Source organism: Elephas maximus, chromosome 24 (assembly GCF_024166365.1).
Source record: "Elephas maximus indicus isolate mEleMax1 chromosome 24, mEleMax1 primary haplotype, whole genome shotgun sequence".
Lineage (NCBI taxonomy): Eukaryota > Metazoa > Chordata > Mammalia > Proboscidea > Elephantidae > Elephas > Elephas maximus.
Window position 1 is genome coordinate 22,076,679 of NC_064842.1, and position 17,927 is coordinate 22,094,605.

General features: G+C 41.4%; 1 protein-coding gene across 1 annotated transcript in view; it reads left to right on the top strand.

The window, feature by feature from the left end:
* PLD5 (phospholipase D family member 5) overlaps positions 1–17,927 on the top strand; it is a 420,765-nt gene that overhangs the window by 400,118 nt on the left and 2,720 nt on the right. Inside the window, exons 7-9 of the mRNA XM_049868546.1 lie at positions 1,224–1,360; positions 8,571–8,739; positions 14,805–14,919. Coding sequence (XP_049724503.1) covers positions 1,224–1,360; positions 8,571–8,739; positions 14,805–14,919 — 421 coding nt within the window. The remainder of the gene's footprint in view (positions 1–1,223; positions 1,361–8,570; positions 8,740–14,804; positions 14,920–17,927) is intronic.

The window sequence follows — 17,927 nt, forward strand, 5'->3', positions numbered from 1 at the left end:
TGGGAAAAAAACCAGATGTTTAGATTTTTTTGTCTTGAAGATTTTTATAGCCACATCAAGTTTCAAATGAAATGACTACAGGGCTAAATTACTTGTATGTGTGTATGTATGTATTATGTGGTTACACCTGAGAAAATTAGCAGGTATTTGTGAGAGAGCTGTACGTCAAAACCATAGAACTTCAGAGACAGAGTGCTCCTCTGAAAAGCAGAGATATGTATATTGAAAGCAAGAATTCTCTTCCAAAACAGACTCAAGGGACAATCTTGAGACCCATCCCACCACACCTTGATCTCTGCATGCTTCAGCTTTAAGGGGTCTGAGAACATTCAGTGAAACCTGTGAGGGCCAGCACATGATGGGACAGCCTTGTTTTTCCAGGTCTCAAAAGTTTTCTGCCTTTGATAGGGTGCAGCCTTATTGCTTTTCTATCATCTATTTTAGTAGAAAACATTTGAGTTCTCATTCTCTGACAGGTATCTGCCTTACATAGTGTGATGGTTAAGGTTGTGTGTCAACTTGGCTGGGACATGATCCTCAGTGATTTGATAGTCGTATGATGGTGTGCTCACTTCCATGGTGAGATTTGATATTATGTGATCACCTCCATGATGGAATCTGCTGTGAGTAACCAGTCAGTTGAGAGGAAGTTTCCTTGGGCGTGTGACATTGAATATAAATGGATATTCTGGCAGGGCTTGGGGACTTTTGCTCATTCTGGATTCTGCAGCTGGCTCATGTTCGTCTGACCTCCAGTTCTTGGGACTTGAGCTAGCGGCTTACCTGCAGTCTTGCCCGCCAATCTTTGGCATTCGTAGATTTTCGCAGCCTGGGTTCACCAGCCCCTGTGGCTGCGGCATCAGAAAAGGCCTCTGTCCTGAAGCATGGGCTTGGGACGTTCTGGCTTCTGCAGCCCGGTGGGCCATTTCCTTGATAAACCAAAACTCATTGCCGTCAAGTCAATTCCGACTCATAGCAACCCTATAGATAGAAATCTATATATATGTATTTATATGCTTTACTGGTTTCGCTTCTCTGGAGAACCCAGCCTAAGACACACAGGTTCCGGCTTTTACAGGTCTTACTGTATTTGTCTAATCTGATAAAAAACCGGAAAGTCGGTGTGCCAAAATTTAGTTAAGAACCCAAATTCATTTAAACAAAACAAATCCCTAAAAGACAAAAATTATTACTCTGTAAGTTTGGTTTTTGTGTTTTCACAGAACTCTCCCAAACTCTTTTGCCCTAAGAACAGAAGCTTTGACATAGATGCCATCTACAGTGTGATAGATGACGCCAAGCAGTTTGTGTTCATAGCCGTCATGGACTACCTGCCTATCTCCAGCACAAGCTCCCGAAGGTCAGTGGTGCCAAAACCTCCAGTTAGAGCCCAGTCTTCAGGACCAGGCATTAGCCAAGGGACCTCAGCGGAGACTAGCCTGGACACTGAGATTCTATCAGGTCTGCATTAGGAGGGATCAACTTTCAAATCTCTTTGGTGTGCAGCTGCAGTTAACCCATGATGCACCTCTTCTCTGAGTGGATCCATTTTAAGGACTTGGGGTCTCAGCCTACAAGAGTGCCTCAGTAGGCAAGAGAGCAAGTTTAGAAAGAAGGTTGGGTTGTTCTCAACGTGAAAAGGTGACTACCAATTTGTAATTGTTAATATATTTAGATGTACCTAAAGATGTATAATTGGTATAATGCTAGTTTAGATATACCTAAAGGGCATTCTAAAACCAAGTAAGTCTTCAAGATTTCCTTTAAAGGAGCACTTATGCTTTGTTCTATTTATGTGAAAACAAAACACAACCAGTTGCCATGGAGTCAATTCTAACTCGTGGCAACCCCTTGTGTGCCAGAGTAGCACTGTGTTCCCTAGAGCTTCAATGGCTCATTTCTCAGTAGATTGCCAGGCCTTTCTTCGAAGGCACCTCTAGATGGACTCAAACCATCAACCTTTCAGTTAACAACCGAGCATGTTAACTGCACCACCTAGGGACCCCTTTATTCATGTCAGTCTTCAGTAAATAATAAATTTTCAAAGTTTCTTTTCAACTCTAAGGAGACCCATAATAAAACACCCTTTGCCATCTAGTCGACTCCTCAGTCAATCCATCCCTGTATCTGAGAAAGAGAGCGTCTTAAAAATGGAGAGCTCTTTCAATAAGTCATCATTGTTTAAACATGCAAAGACTTGGAGTAAATTTAGGAGCAGAATTTGTGACAAACTTTGGAAAATCCTGCTTTTGCTTCTTGGTAGGCACGTAGAGATTTGGGTGGTTATAAATATCGTGAACAATTAGTTTAATCCAGGAAAAGTTTTCAAAGTGCACATTTCCAGCACTGCAACCAAGACCTTTTTAATTTGGAAAGCTATAATTTCAAAACATCCATTTATTGCAGTTAAATGATTAAGCATGCCCTATATTGCTTGAATATTTTTCATATTGCCAACCCCATATTTGCATAATATACAACTTCTTTATGCAAATGGCTATGAGATTGCAAAACAGAGTGCTTCTCCCAGAAAGCGATTGCTGCTGATGATAGAGTCAAAAATCATTTTAAGCTGCAAGGTAACCGTTATTATTTACTTTAAAATATCGTGCATCCTTGGAACAGCCATGATTTTTTTTCCATGTACTTTCTATCTTTTCTATCCCTCCTTTTTATATTTGCCTCATGTATAGTTGGGTTTTTTTTTTTTAATAGTTTTTATATAGTTTTTTTTTTTTTTAAGTTGGTTTGGTTTTAGATGTAGTTTTAGAGTTCATTATCACCTTGAAAAGATTTTGAAACGTTAACAGGTTTTACATAATTTCCCTGTTATTTAGAAGAAGAATGAGATCAAGTTCATCAAGTTTTATGTTAGGACGGGGTGAAGATTTCTCAGGAATGATTAAAAACTTTTGCTCCATGAAGTCACATGAACTCTTACAGTCCCGTGATCCCTCAGAGTCTAAGGGAAAATAATTAATATGGAGGATCTAAAATATCTTAGAAATCTATAAGTGAGAAAAAACAATGTTGAAGAACTGGAGACTTATATGAAAATTTACATTTCAGTTGTTAATCTACCCTTTCATCTGCTATTCAAAGAGTAGTTGTTTCGTCATATTTTTAAAATTTCAAACCTATAAATCCCTTTAGCATTCTGAGTGAAAAGTCCTCTGAGAAACGTAAAGCATAGTCCAAACACCCGGGTTATAATTCAAGTCTTATCAGTCATATGAATGAAAAAGCTTTTAAAAGTCAGATTGACTATTTGTGTTTATATAATCCTGGAAAGGTTTTTCGAGAGTGAATTCAGCTTGAATAAACAAGTAAAATTATTATCAAATTTTAGTGTGTTGATGGAATTAATATCCCACAGATTTAATTTTTAGTCTAACACACTGCCAAACTCTCCAATGAAAGGGAAATAATTTATATACTCGTAAATTACAAATGGTTGACAACATGTAAATATATGTATACTTTTCAATATTTAATATATTTAAATACATAAATATAATATGGATATGGGTATGAAAATGGATATGGATAAGATTATGGATGTGGATATAGATAAAGGAGTCCTGGTGTTGCAATGGTTAAGCTCTTGGCTGCTAACCAAAAGGCTGGTGGTTCGAACCCACCCAGTGGCTTCGTGACAGAAAGACCTGGATATCTGCTCCTGTAAAGGTTACAGCCTAGAAAACACCCTAGGGGAGCTCTACTGTGTCACATGGGGTTGATATGAGTCTAAATCTATTCGACAGCACTTAAAAATAGCATAGATGTAGTTACATACCATCATTTAGCTATAGTGTGAGGCATCGCTTCTACTTTTTAAAGCAACAAGAAGTGAATGAAACAGTGATATGTGGCTACATAAATCCCGCAATTAAAAAAAAAAAAAATCAGAAGGTCTATTTTAGTTCTTCTAATATAGCAGTCAGGCTGTGTTTCTTTAAGCCATTCACTTAATTATTTAAGTCTCAATTTGGGGACTGTTCATTATTTCTTCAGTCACATGAAATGTATCTCTCAGAAGAAAATCAGTAAACCTGTGAAGGACTAATAAAAAATACAGGTTGATTAGTCTTTAGGGTATTAATATTTCCTATTTATGTATTCATTCAACAAATATTTATTGAACATTGTACAATAATGATTACAGCATGAAGAGCTCAATCTAAGAAGGAATAATAGACAAAAAATAGATTATTATAACACAGTGGGGAGTATAAAACAACAGCTGTATGTATAGAACGTTATAAAGGCTCAGAGAAAGGGCACCTGTGACACAATTTCAGATCACCGGAGGAGAAACCACCTGAATTACATTTTAAAGTATGCAGGAATTAGAAAAAGGATGAGAATATAAATGACAGCTGAAACCAAGTGAGTGAGAGTTTTCCAGGTACAAGTGACACAAGAGCAAAGTCTCAAATGGAGAAAAAAATAGCCAACAAGCGCTAGGAGCTGTGACAAGTTCAGTGCTAGAACAGAGAGCCCAAGGCCAGGTGGAGAGAGATCAGGCCAGAGAGGTGGGCAAGGCAGGATCTGAGGGCGCTGACTCCTAGGGAATTCTGTGGCTTCGGGAGCCTCCGCTCTTTTTTAATCAAAGGAATGACATGACGAGATCTGCTTTTAGAAGGATTGCCTTGGAGATGGTGGAGGATGAACTTTACAGGAGCAAGATTGGAGGTGGAGAAACGAATTATGCTGGTGGCGTAGTGGTTAAGAGCTACAGCTGCTAACCAAAAGATTGGCAGTTCAGATCCACCAGGCACTCCTTGGAAACTCTATGGGGCAGTTCTAATCTGTCCTATAGGGTCGCTATTAGTCGGAATCGACTCGACGGCCACTATGAGTTGGAATCAACTCGACGGTGATGGGTTTTTGGTTTTTTTTGGCTAGGGAGTCCCTGGGTGCTACAAACGGTTAATGAACTTCAGCTGCTAAGTGAAAGGTTGGAGGTTTGAGTCCACTCAGAGGCACCTCAGAAAAAAGGCCTGGCAATCTACTCCCAAAAAATCAGCCATTGAAAACTCTATGGAGCACAGTACTACTCTGAGACACATGGAGTTGCCATGAGTCAGAATCGACTCCATGGCAACTGGTTGGTTAGTAGGTTGGTAGATAGGGCAATACTAGGAAGGATGGCATAAGGGAGCATATTCCAGGAATATTGTTGAGGTATATGGTGACTGGTAAAAGGGAGAACAAATACAGGAACGATTCCCAGGTTTTTACTTCAGGTCATTAGATGATGATGAAGGCTAAACAAATACTGAAGGCTACATGATGATCCAGGGAGATATCCAGAATGAATTCTAAAGGGGGTTAGCCAAGGGATATGAATTTGGAGTACTTAAAAATATAGAGAGCCCTGGTGGCGTAGTGATTAAGAGCTCAGCTGCTAACCAAAATGTAGGCAGTTTAAACCCACCAGCAGCCCCTTGGAGACCCTATGAAGCAGTTCTACTCTGTCCTATAGGGTCACTATGAGTTGCACTTGATGGCAACGGGTTTTATTAAGAATATAGATGACAGTTGAAGCCCAGTATGTAGTTGAAGCCGCTCATGGAGATGGCATGTAGAGTGAAAGAACAGCAAGATGATGATAGAATCTTAAAGAAGCATTGATATTTAGGGAAGAGAGCTTACGACAGATAAAGGAGCAGTCCATCAGATCAGGGGCAGAACAGTAAACTACAGAGTCCTAGAAACGAATGGAATTGATTTTTAAGAAAAACCTTAAACCAAAAATATCCCCTGAGCTGAAGTCTTCTCAAGACCAAACAATATCTAGCTTACCTAGTGAAGAATGTCTGCCTTGAGGATTGAGCTGTTTTAAAATCTATCTATATGAATCAAATTGTGAACAGCAACTTGAAATATTAGATAGGAAATTTAGGGGGCAGCAAATTTACCCTGTTAATGGGAGAGAAACAACTCAGAAAAGAAGGATGAGAATGGCTACAAAACTTGAAGAATGTAATCAATGTCACTGAATTGTAGACGCAGAAATTGTTGAATTGCTGTGAGTTCTCCTGTTTATATTTCCAACAATAACAACAAGAAATTTTTTTTAATTATTTAAAAAAAGAAGAAGAAAAGAACCATCAACACATGTAGCCAAATCTAACAATAAAATAAGAACTGAATGACGTCCGTTAGATTTGTCAGTTGGGGTATCACTAATGGGTTTGACTAAAAGATTTGCAGCAGAACGACGGTCCGGAGGCTGGGGTCAGTGGACTGAGTGGTGAATGAGAAGCGATGAACTCAAGTCAGAGGTTATAGACTCCACTACCAAGAAGTTTATTTGGAAAGAGGAGAGAAATAGAGAAATTGTGTACCAGCCACAAGGCAATGCAGAGTCAAAACAGGGTTCTCTGAATGGGAGAGACTTAAATTTTTTTTTTCCAGCAAAGGGAAAGCTCAGAGGGAAAAGTTGAAGGTATTTTTAAGAAGAAATGGCTACCCAATGGAGTTCCAGAGGCAACAGGACACTATGAGGTCAAGAGGACAGCCTGGGGAAATTTCAGGGCAGCTTTGGGCATGACCTTGAGAAGGATGCCTTATCCTCTGAGGTGGAAGGAAAGGGGATGCAGCTGTGTGGACATACACGGTAGAGAGCTGAGGAAGACCATGACTAATAGCCTCCATCTCATGAATGAAGGAAGAAACGAAGTGCTCTGGAGTAGGGTAAAATTTGAAATAATTACAGAAAGGTACAGGAGCTGGAACTGGCCAAAACACAAGATATTGCCAATGGAGTTGAGGGCCCAGAATGCATTTGTGTTTGCCTAAGACTAGTTCGGCTGCTAACCAAAAAGTTGGCAGTTCAAATCCACCAGCCTCTCCTTGGAAACCTATGGGGCAGTTCTGTTCTGTCGTATAAGGTCGCCGTGAGTCAAAATCAACTCAAAAGGCAATGGGTTTGGTTTTTGGCTTTGAAAGTCTGCACAAGGGGTCCTGGTGGTGCAGTGGTTAAGCATGTGCCTGCTGTCTGAAAGGTCGGTGGTTTAAACCCTCCAGCTGTTCCTCGGGAGAAAGATGTGGCAGTCTGCTTCCATAAAGATTTACAGCCTTGGAAACTCTGTAGGGTGGTTCTACTGTATCCTATAGGGTCGCTATGAATCGGAATCGACTCCACTACAATGGGTTTGATTTGGTTGTGGTTTAAGTCTGTACAGTGCTGAGATTATTCTTTCCAGTAGTCCTCAGCTTTTTGGGTAGAGAAATTAATGAGGCACCGGGAATTATAGCACTGAAACAGGATTTACGTTTGCCAAGAGCTAGAGGAAGATGGAGATGGATCAGAGCTGGGATCCGGCCAAGCCAGAGATGATGAATCAGGTGAAAATGTAGGGATGCTGGATCTGGGGCCTTCGTGGGTCAAAGAGTAGGTTTAGCCTGAGCAAGAGTATGAGAGACCCTAAAGGTAGGAGGCCAAGGTCAGATAGAAAGAGGAGACCTTTGGAGGTGTAGTGACTATGCGACTGCCAAAAAAAAAAATCCCAAACCCGTTGCCATTGAGTTGATTCCAACTCATAGCGAGCCTACAGGCCAAGGTTGTTAATGATATACCATTAGTCAAAGCAGTGAATTTCCCCAAATGAGGGCTAGGTTTGAGTGGAGATAAATGCTGGGTGCCAAAGGCCAAAATCTTTCAGGGATGTGTGAAGGTAAAAAAGGAGTTCTGCAAATGACAGTGTTGAAGGGGAGGGATTTAAAGGTTGGGACTAAGATAGGAAAGTTGTTTTTGGTTTTGTTTTTTGGTATTTTTTTTTTTATTGTGGTAAAAAATATATATATATATAAGATTTTTGTTTTTTTAACATGAGAATTAAGGGACAATTCTGGAATGACATTGTGTGGGCATGGGAGAAAGCTGACCCTACATCCTAAACCAGCTGGGTGGGTTGTGGTAGAAAACACATGGAAGGACATGAGGAGAAGCCATGGCCTTAGGGAAGAACCAGGATTTAGTTAAGGCAAAAGGCTAAAGGAGGATTCATGAAAGAAACTGAGCTTACGGGGAAAAGATTCACCTGGTGGAGAATGCCAGTTGCCCAGCAGAAAGGATAGGAGGCGGGGGAGTAGTGGGAGGCTTGGTCAGGAGAGAGGAGGCTATGGACGGTCTGGAGCTAAGAGCATATGAGAGCTCAGGTAATCAGAGCAGAGGCTTGTTTTGAGGCAGTTACAGAAGAAGAGAGATTGGAGTGGCATTTGGGTCAGAGCTGGTGAACAGGAATTCTGTTGGAAAGTTAATTCTTAATGCACGTAGAAACTGAGGCCCAGGTTGGAGGTGTAGTGAAGGTGGCACACGGTGGCAGTCAGTCTGCATGCACCCTAGCACCAGGCAGCGGTGCTGGTGGTGGGAGCCCTCGCTTTAGGCAGGGCGGGTCTCCCTCTCCGGGAGCCATTTTTTCAACATATCCTACAAGGCTGTTTACATCTTACAGAACAAAGTAATGACCTGATTAATATACATTTTCTCTGCAGGATAGTACGTTTCTTTCCCAAACTAATTTTCTTTATTTTTGTCTATGTGTATGTTATTTCTGCAGGACTTATTGGCCAGATTTGGATGGGAAAATAAGAGAAGCGTTAGTTTTGCGAAGCGTTAAAGTTCGACTCCTTATAAGCTTCTGGAAGGAAACTGATCCCCTTACATTTAACTTTATTTCATCTCTTAAAGCTATTTGCACTGAAATAGCCAACTGCAGTTTGAAAGTTGTAAGTATTATATTTACTGTGCTATTGAATAAAATGTCTATTTCCTTGTACGCCTGTGAAAGCAGTATATACGTACATGTGAACTTCCAATAACAATCTTTGGCAGTGAAAAATATTTTAAAATATAGTTTCATATTATCATTTTATGCACTCATTCATTTTCTCACATTTCATTTAAAGTTTTGGTGTTTGTTAAGATCCTCACTTAGTTGTGAATTTACATTCATAGAATTTGAAGGCAAGTCGTAGTTGAGAATTATTTGGGTATATGTATGCCTCCTGGTGGCGTAGTGATTATGCCTCCTGGTGGCGTAGTGGTCAAGTGCTATGGCTGCTAACCAAAATGTCGGCCGTTTGAATTCACCAGGTGCTCCCTGGAAACTTTATGGGGCAGTTCTACCCTGTCCTATAGGGTCGCTATGAGTTGGAATCAACCCAATGGCAATGGGTTTGGGTTTTTTGTTGTTGTTGTTGTTGTTATGTAATACTATGTAAACGAACAACATGCCAGAAACCAAACCAGTTGCCGTCAAGTCAGCTCAGACTCATGGCAACTCCCTGTGTGTCAGGGTAGAACTGTGCTCCACAGGGTTTTCAATAGCTGTGATCTTTTGGAAATAGATCACGAGGACTTTCTTCTGAGGTGCCTCTGAGCAGACTTGAACCACCCACCTTTCCATAACCCATTGCTGTTGAGTCAATTCTGGCTCATAGTGACCCTATAGGTCAGAGTAGAACTGCCCCATAGGGCTTCCAAAGAGCAGCTGGTGGATTCGAACTGCCGACCCTTTGGTTAGCAGCTGCGCTCTTAACCACTGTGCCACCAGGGCTTTCCACTGCAGAACGCGTAATCCTTTGTGCCACCCGGTAGACAACATGAGATGCTTAATTTTTCAGGGACAGGATTTCACCTTATAATTCTATGTAGGAATTTGGGACTTCAATAAATCCCATTGAAAATGAGATTTCTAGCATGTTCTTAATAATCTCCTGTGGTACAGCACAAATCAGAGTCTGCTTAAAGAAAAAACAAAGCGTTTTATTGAGGGAGAAAACAATATGTGAATTAGGAAACATAGGGTCAAAAAGCTGTCAACACATCCACTAGTTTGCTGGAGCTGACGAGAGATATTTATAGTCAAAAAGCAGGAACTTCTCAGCAAGATTCTGACTGGTTGACCCTCCCTGGACTTGCCTGGCCTTGCTTGGACTTGCCTAGGCATAGCCACATTCTGGCAGAGATTGTTTTCTCGGACCCTCTGTGGGCTTGCTCAGACTTCTCTGAACATAGCCTGGACTTACCTGGACTTGTCTAAGCACAGCCATATTGTTCAACAAACTGTAACTAAGATGCATGCAAAAGCTGGACAATGAATAAGGAAGACAGAAGAATTCATGCCTTTGAATTGTGGTATTGGCGAAGAATATTGAATATACCACGGACTGCCAAAAGAACAAACAAATCTGCCTTGGAAGAAGCACAACCAGAATGCTCCTTAGAAGCAAGGATGGCGAGACTACATCTTATGTACTTTGGACATGTTGTCAGGAGAGATTAGCCTGTTACCAATTGCCAATCTAACACAAAGCGTCCTTGTCTTTTCCCGAGTAAGAATACACGCAAAAGACAAACTTTATCTTCAGCAAGCTTTATTTCGCTTGAGTCAAGCAAAAGGAGTCAGGGGAATCTAAGACTGACTTGAAAAGGGAAGCAAGGCTAGGGCTTATATGGGTTCAGTGGAGACAATAGAGTAATGAATATTTAGTGGGCTTCTTTCAAGGTGTGGGTACTTCTCAGAATGGCGGTGTATGTTAATTAGGTTGTGCGAGCATCTGGAATCTAAGATGGAACCCGCTGATATTCAGGATGGAGTCCTCTAGGCAGCCCTTGGCATCACTTATTATTGGATATAGCGCGCACACACTTGCTCTTCGGCACTACATCGCCATCTTTGGAGGGCTAAGGAAGGTCAAACAGCAGTCACACTCTGCTCCTTTGTGCATATGAAGCCTGCAAAGGAAGAGGGGACTAGAAAGACACTAAGAAAGAGATAGTAATTCATGGGCTGCCCCAATCCTATCTTATGTTGACAGGGTGGGTTTCTGTTTACCCAACTTCTAGATGGTAATCTTTTTGAAAGCTCTTTTGTTCCACCAGCACAGTTAACCCTATCTGTCTCAATCCCCCTGAGAGATTTAATACTCTTTATTCTTAAAGGGAACGTGGGTGAAGGTCTCTTCTGTAACTTCTTCATGCTGGCAAATGGGTACTGTCCAGCCTAAGAGAGTAGAAATCTCTCCCTATCTGGTCTAAAGTTTTGTAAGGACTGGTGGTCTCACTTTCAGGGATGGGCTGAAAATCCTGCATCATCTTGGAATTATTGTAACCTAGAGGACACAAACTTTATCGGAAGCTTGAGGAGACAAGGCCCAAAAGTCAGAAGTAGAAGTATAGCAACTAGGGGGCCCAAAAGGGTAGAAACCAAGTAACAGATGGGAGTGCTCCCCACAGTCCACTAAATATCTTGGCCTTCTCCTCTTTTGTTTCTCAAGTCCCTGGAGAAGCACATCATGCTTGGTAAAGTACAGGGTCAATGAAAAAGGGGAAGACCCTCAAGGAGATGGCTTGACACGGTGGCTGCAACAGTGGGCTCAAGCATTACAATGATTGTGGGCGTGGTACAGGACCCCGCAGTGTTTTGATCTGTTCTACAGAGGGTCACTGTGAGTCAGAAGTGACTCAACAGCACCTAACAACAAGGTTGAGAAGGGAGAGTGTTGACATGTCATGGGGTGGTTAACCAGTGTCATAAAACAATATGTATACTAACTGTTTAATGAGAAACTAGTTTGTTCTGTAAACCTTCATCTAAAGTACAATTAAAAATAATAATAATTTCTAAAAGGGGGCTGTGGGGACCCTGCACACAGCTTATCTTCAGGAGCCTCCACAGCAAGAAGGCCTAGGGGCTACGCAGCGAATCTCTGTCCTCACAGGGGTGGGCAGGGCCTGCCCTGGTGTGGGTTGTATCCTCCAGGTGCTTCATGAAAAAAGGCTGTGCAACTCACAAGGCTCTCCTGGTTAGCTGGGTTCTTATTTTTTTCATAAATTAAGAAATCACTTTGAAAATGCCTTTGTCTGCAGTCACCTACACCTGGTATCTAAAAACGTGTCAGTGAATAACATGTGATTTCAGCTGTCATTTCCATTCCCCAAATAAAGCTGTTTCCCTCCTTTGGGGCCATATTTGACTTTCTAGGGCAAATGGATTCTCACCAAAGCCGCAAACTATCATTCTGTTCCTGACTTTTTTATTGCTAGGTGCTGTAGTGTCAGTTGCCGCTCATAGCGATCCTATGTACGGAAACACAACCCAGTGTACAACAGAATGAAACACTGCCCAGGCCTGTACCACCCTCACAGCTGTTTAAGCTGTTTAAGCCCATTGTTGTAGCCGCTGTGTCAGTCTATCTCGTTGAGGGACTTCCTCTTTTTCACTGACCCTCTACCGAGCATGCTGTCCTTCACCAGGGTCTGGTCCCCCCTGATAACATGTCCAAAGAATGTAAGACAAAATCTCGCCATCCTTCCTTTTAAGGAGCATTCTGGCTGTACTTCCACCAAGACAGATTTGCTTGTTCTTCTGGCAGTCTATTGTATATTCGATATTCTTCACCAACACCATGATTCAAAAGCATCAATTCTTCTTCAGTCTTCCTTATTCATTGTCTAGCTTTCAAATGTATATGAGGCGATTGACAATACCATGGCTTGGGTCAGGCTCACTGTCATGGATTGAACTGTGTCCCCCCAAAATATCTGTCAGCTTGGCTAGGTCATGATTCCCAGTATTGTATGATTGTCTACCATTTTGTCATCTGATGTAATTTCCCTGTGTGTTGTAAATCCTGTCACTGTGATGTATTGCAATGGACTAGTGGCACTTATATTGATGAGATCTATAAGATTAGATAGTGTCTTAAGGCAATTTCTTTTGAGATATAGAAGTGAGCAGAGAGACATGGAGACCTCATACCACCAGGAAAGCAGTGCCAGGAGCAGAGCTCATCCTTTTGACCTGGGGTTCCTATGTAGCAAAGCTCCTGGTCAGGGGAAGATTGATGGGAAGAACCTTCCTCCAAAGCCAACAGAGAGAGAGAAAGCCTTCCTCTGGAGCTGATGCCCTGAATTTGGACTTGTAGCCTACTGGACTGTGAGAGAATAAATTACTCTTTGTTAAAGACATCCACTTGTGGTATTTCTACTATAGTAGCACTAGATGATCAAGGCACTTGTCTTAGTCCTTTAATTACGATTTTCTTTTTTAAGTTCATCCTTCTTCCACAATAATACCTTCCTCACAAGGAAATAGTCAAAGGACTGGACATGGTTTGTAATAAATAGAATACCCAAGTGAGGTGGCTAAAAGCTGTTACTGAGTCTTGGTGCTCTTAGTACTCACATGTCCTCATGAATATATAATTATGATTTAAGAACATCCCCTGGCTATTAAGCCAATTTCAGTAGTCCACACAGGCTACATGTGTACCCTCCAAACTGACACAGATTTTGCAGGAGATGTAAACCTATAACAATGGCAACATGCCCGTGGGAGAATGTTCCTCTGTGTAGCAGAATAGACAGTTCTGGATGGTAGATTGTGGCCTGTGCACCACTGACCTCAAGGGTTCCTCAAAAAATCAAAATACAATTTTCAGGACCAGAAGGGCCTCAGTGATCACCTAGTTTATCACCCTACCCCACTCCTGGGGGGAAGGTCGATTTCATTATTTCCAAAACCAGATTTGAACAGTTTTAAAACTGTGAATGATTTCTGCATTTCTAGGTATCATCACGTTTTTCTCTCTGCCTCTTATTTCTTTCAAACACATGGTTCCACAGCTATAAGACATTCCAGATAGATTCCATGAAGTTCTAAAAATATTGAACATTTTCCGATGTTTTCCTGAGCCCCTTGCCTCTGACTGGCTCCTGGGATCTCAGTCACACTTCCGGCCTCACCTGAAACAGTTGCCATCGAATCAGCTTCAATTCAAGGCAGCCCCATTTGTGTCAGAGTAGAATTAGTAGAACTGTACCCCACTGAGTTTTCAATGGCTGATTTTCTGGAAGTAGACGGCCAGGCCTTTTGGTAGACTTGAACCTCCAACCTTTCAGTTAGCAGCCAAGCACTGTTTGCACCACCCAGGGACTCCCAGCCTTATCTACCAAAAAACCAAACCTCACCACTGAGTCGATTCCAACTCATAGTGACCCTATAGGGCAGAGTAGAACTGCCCTGTAGAGTTTCCAAGGAGCGCCTGGCGGATTGGAACTGCCGAGCTTTTGGTTAGCAGCCATAGCACTTAACCACTATGCAAATTAAGTAGACTAGCTACTCTAGCTCTCGTTTCCTTTCCCTTATCTCTCCAACCCTGGCCCTGGGTGAAATGGAATGCTGCTCTTTGAACCACATTAAAGTTGAAATTCAGGATTCTTGGCTTTAAGTTGTGATTTGTTTTAGTTGCCTATTAGAAGAGCTTATAGACCTAGGTGTTTAGAAGGAAAGTATTTGTTCCCTTGGCAAAATCTCCATTGACCTTTGCAAATCCCCAGTTTAATCAGCTAGTCATTGAGATGGGCCTGCTGCTTCTTATAATGTATGCAACATGTAAGAATATTCATTCAGTTCATTGGCAAGCTCCACAGAAAGCACCCTGAGGCAGACTTCAAATGCCAGTACACCCTAATGAATAAGACAATTAGAATTAAACAACCTTCTGGTCCTCGCCCTGTTGAAAGAATGAATTTTGTGTTCATTTTGTAGCTTCAAAGTGTTAATTATAGACCTAGTTGAGCATGCTAATTTTCCCTCTTGTTGCCTATATAGCTTTGAGAGAGAAAATAGCTTCATCTATATGGTTTTATATGGAGTCACAAGATGGTTTTATAACAACTCAATATGAGGTCTGTTGTTGATATTTGGATAATGCCCTCTTTTGTGCTTTTGAACAAGATCGAAAACATTCTCCATTCACCCGCTTTATTTTCCATTGTCTTACAGAAATTTTTTGATCTGGAAAGAGAGAATGCTTGTGCTACAAAAGAACAAAGGAACAACACCTTTCCTAAATTAAATCGCAACAAGTACATGGTGACTGATGGAGCAGCTTATATTGGTAAGTGTCGGGCTTTACGTAAGGCTTCTTAGAGATCATCCAGTTGAGTGGGGATCATCCTGTGCTCTTCAATATCCCATGGTAAGACAGCCATGCCTGGGAGCCACTGCTGGTGAGTTGGGGAGACCCCGAGGTCAGGAAACAGGGGTGTGAGGGCAGAGAGCTCTTCCACCAAACATTTCCTCTATTGCCTGATTTATATGCTGGGATTTCATATAAGATGTATTTGGATAAATGTTTTGCAGAAAGTTTCTGGTCCATTGGCCTCATTTGACAGGTGAGGAGTTGAATGACTCATTCAAGGTGAGTCCTGGCACCAGAACCAGCACGGCTCTTGTTGCCCTATTCCATGGGCCAGGCTGTCCGGAGTATGGAAGGTTTCCAGTGGAGTGGTTCAGTGACAGCTCTACCATGGCCTGGGCAATAGTCCCACCTCTGCCATTTTCCAAATGTCTAACTTTGGGTGATATACTTAGGCTGTCTAAGCCTTACTTCCCTCATCTGTAAAATGGGGCTAATAGTACTTTCTACTTTAGTGGGTGAAATTTAAATAGGATATTATATACAAAGTACCTTGTACAATTAAAACACCTAGCACAGAGATTGTTGTTGTTAGTTGCCATCTGTCCAGTTGGCCCAACTCATGGTGACCCTATGCACAACAAAACAAAATGCTGCTGGTCCTGTGCCATCCTTATGATCGGTTGGGGTTGGACTGTTGTGATCCATGAGGTTTTCATTGCCCGAGCTTCAGACGTCAATCAGCAGGCCCTTCTTCCTACTCTGTCCCAGTCTGGGATCTCTGCTGAAACCTGTTCAGCATCATAGAAGCATATAAGCCTCCATTGACAGAAGGGTGGTGACTGCACTCAAGGTGCGTTGACTGGGAATCAAATCCAGGTCTTCCACGTGGAAGGCAAGAATTCTACATTGGATCACCAGTGCCTAACAGCACAGAGATAATACCCAATTAATGTTAGCTATTTTATTTTATTTTATTTTATTATTTTATTAAGGAAATAAAGCTCCAGATGCAAAAATGAGACATACTGATTTACCAATCTATAAAACCTACTCTAATTTCCCATGATATATGGGTCCATGGTAACTCCTTAACTAGTATGGTCACATTATTATTATCCATAAAAAGAAGGTGCATAAATCAGAAAATGGCAGCATTATTATTACACTGTACGGATTAAGGGGCCACCTCAAAACAGAAAAGAAAAACACAGGAGTGTGGAATGTAGGACTGTGGAATCAGTATCAATTTTTTCCCCAAAATTCAGTAAGGAAAAAAGTATATCCTCTTACGTTTTTAGGGTGCACTTAACTTTGTAGAGCACTTTATCTTATTTGGTTCTCTTAACAACATTGCCAATAGGGAGGGCAGCTTTTATCATCTGCAGTTTAGAAATGGGGAAACATGGGCCCTAAGACATAAGCGACTGAGACATGCAAACATAAGGGATAAAGGAGCTAGGTCTAGAACCCAGACGCCCAGACCCCTCACCCTTCCAGCTCTTCGGTATGTACTGCCATTGGACACGTGGAGGGCTATTAACTTCTGTCTCGGTGTGAAGATGTTCTGTCTCTTTCCATTTTTAATAGTTATGGCATCACGTTAGTAGAATAGAGTATTAGAATATTTTTATTCATTTCAGTTGTTCTAGAAGATGAGAATATTATTTTATTCCTGTTTTCCCTCTCAGTGACCCAAGATGTGGTTATTTGGATTCTCTCATGTTCATCAACAGGTGGAAAATAGAGAAGAATCTGCTTCTTTTTAAGCATATTACAAACAACAACAACAAATATCAAAGTTATCTAACCCAAACAGGAAACTTGGCTCAAATATTGGGAAACCCAGGGATAGAGCAGGTTTCAGACACAGTAGGACTGAGGGGCTTAAATCTCAGTAGTTCACATGTGGATTTAAAGTAAGGTGTTGTGTATACATTCAGCAAAGGCTTGTACACATATCTAAATGCTCTTTGGGGAATTAAATAATTTTTGGAGTCAGACAAGCCTAGATTTAAATTCCAGCACTGACACTTAGAAAATGGAAGATGGCTCGAAGTCACAAAATCTCCCGGAGCCTCTGTTTCCTTATCTGTAAAGTGGGTATAATAGCACCCACCATTGGTAGTGGTATGGGGATTAAATGTGATACCGTATGAGAAGCTCCTAACACCTTTTCTGATCTATCTAGATTCTTAGAAAAAAAAACGATTCCTTGCTCTCTTTCCCTTCCTCTTCCCTATATAGCGTTTTTTTAAATGAGTTTATTTTACACATAACATTTTAGCGAAACATTAATTGCCCAGAGTGAAGCATAGTACCACTATAAAATTATTCGAAGAGCATCAAGAGAGGAAAGTCATTAATAATGTAAATAATTACCAGCATGTTGTAGAAATCTCTTGAGTCTTCACTCAGACACTTGCTGAGAACGCTGAATTAAGAAAGCCGTGTGCTAGACCTTGCATGGAATTAAAGCTTCATTGAGTTTTCACAAGACTTACAGGGGAATCCCCAAACCAGGACCATCTCTCTAATTTTGAATTCTCCATAGTATATTGAGTCAGGCCTGGCAAACTTGTCTGCATGATTGTCGGAATTCTTTACAGTCTGACAAGGGGTGTTAAGTTAATGATGGCCCTCAAAGGCCCATTTCACACCTTCCAAGCAAGCTCATCCGCTACCCTCATTTTTCTGTTCTTGAGGGTGATGCTAGAGTTCTCCGGGCATCTGGAGCCTCCAAAGGCATTTTGGAAGCCAAAGTGGCAGTCTCAAAGAAGCTGGGTGAAAAAACTGCATCCAAATTACAAAAACACTGAAGCATATATATGTGATTTTGATGTTTAGCCAAACTGTTAGAAAATGAGAGGTAGGAAAAAATAGTCGCACTGGTATAGGAATTCCTCTGTGGACCTATGAAATCAGAGAAGAGCCATCATTCACTGTCGGTGGTTCTAAGTTGCTGTTGAGTCAGGTCCGACTCATAG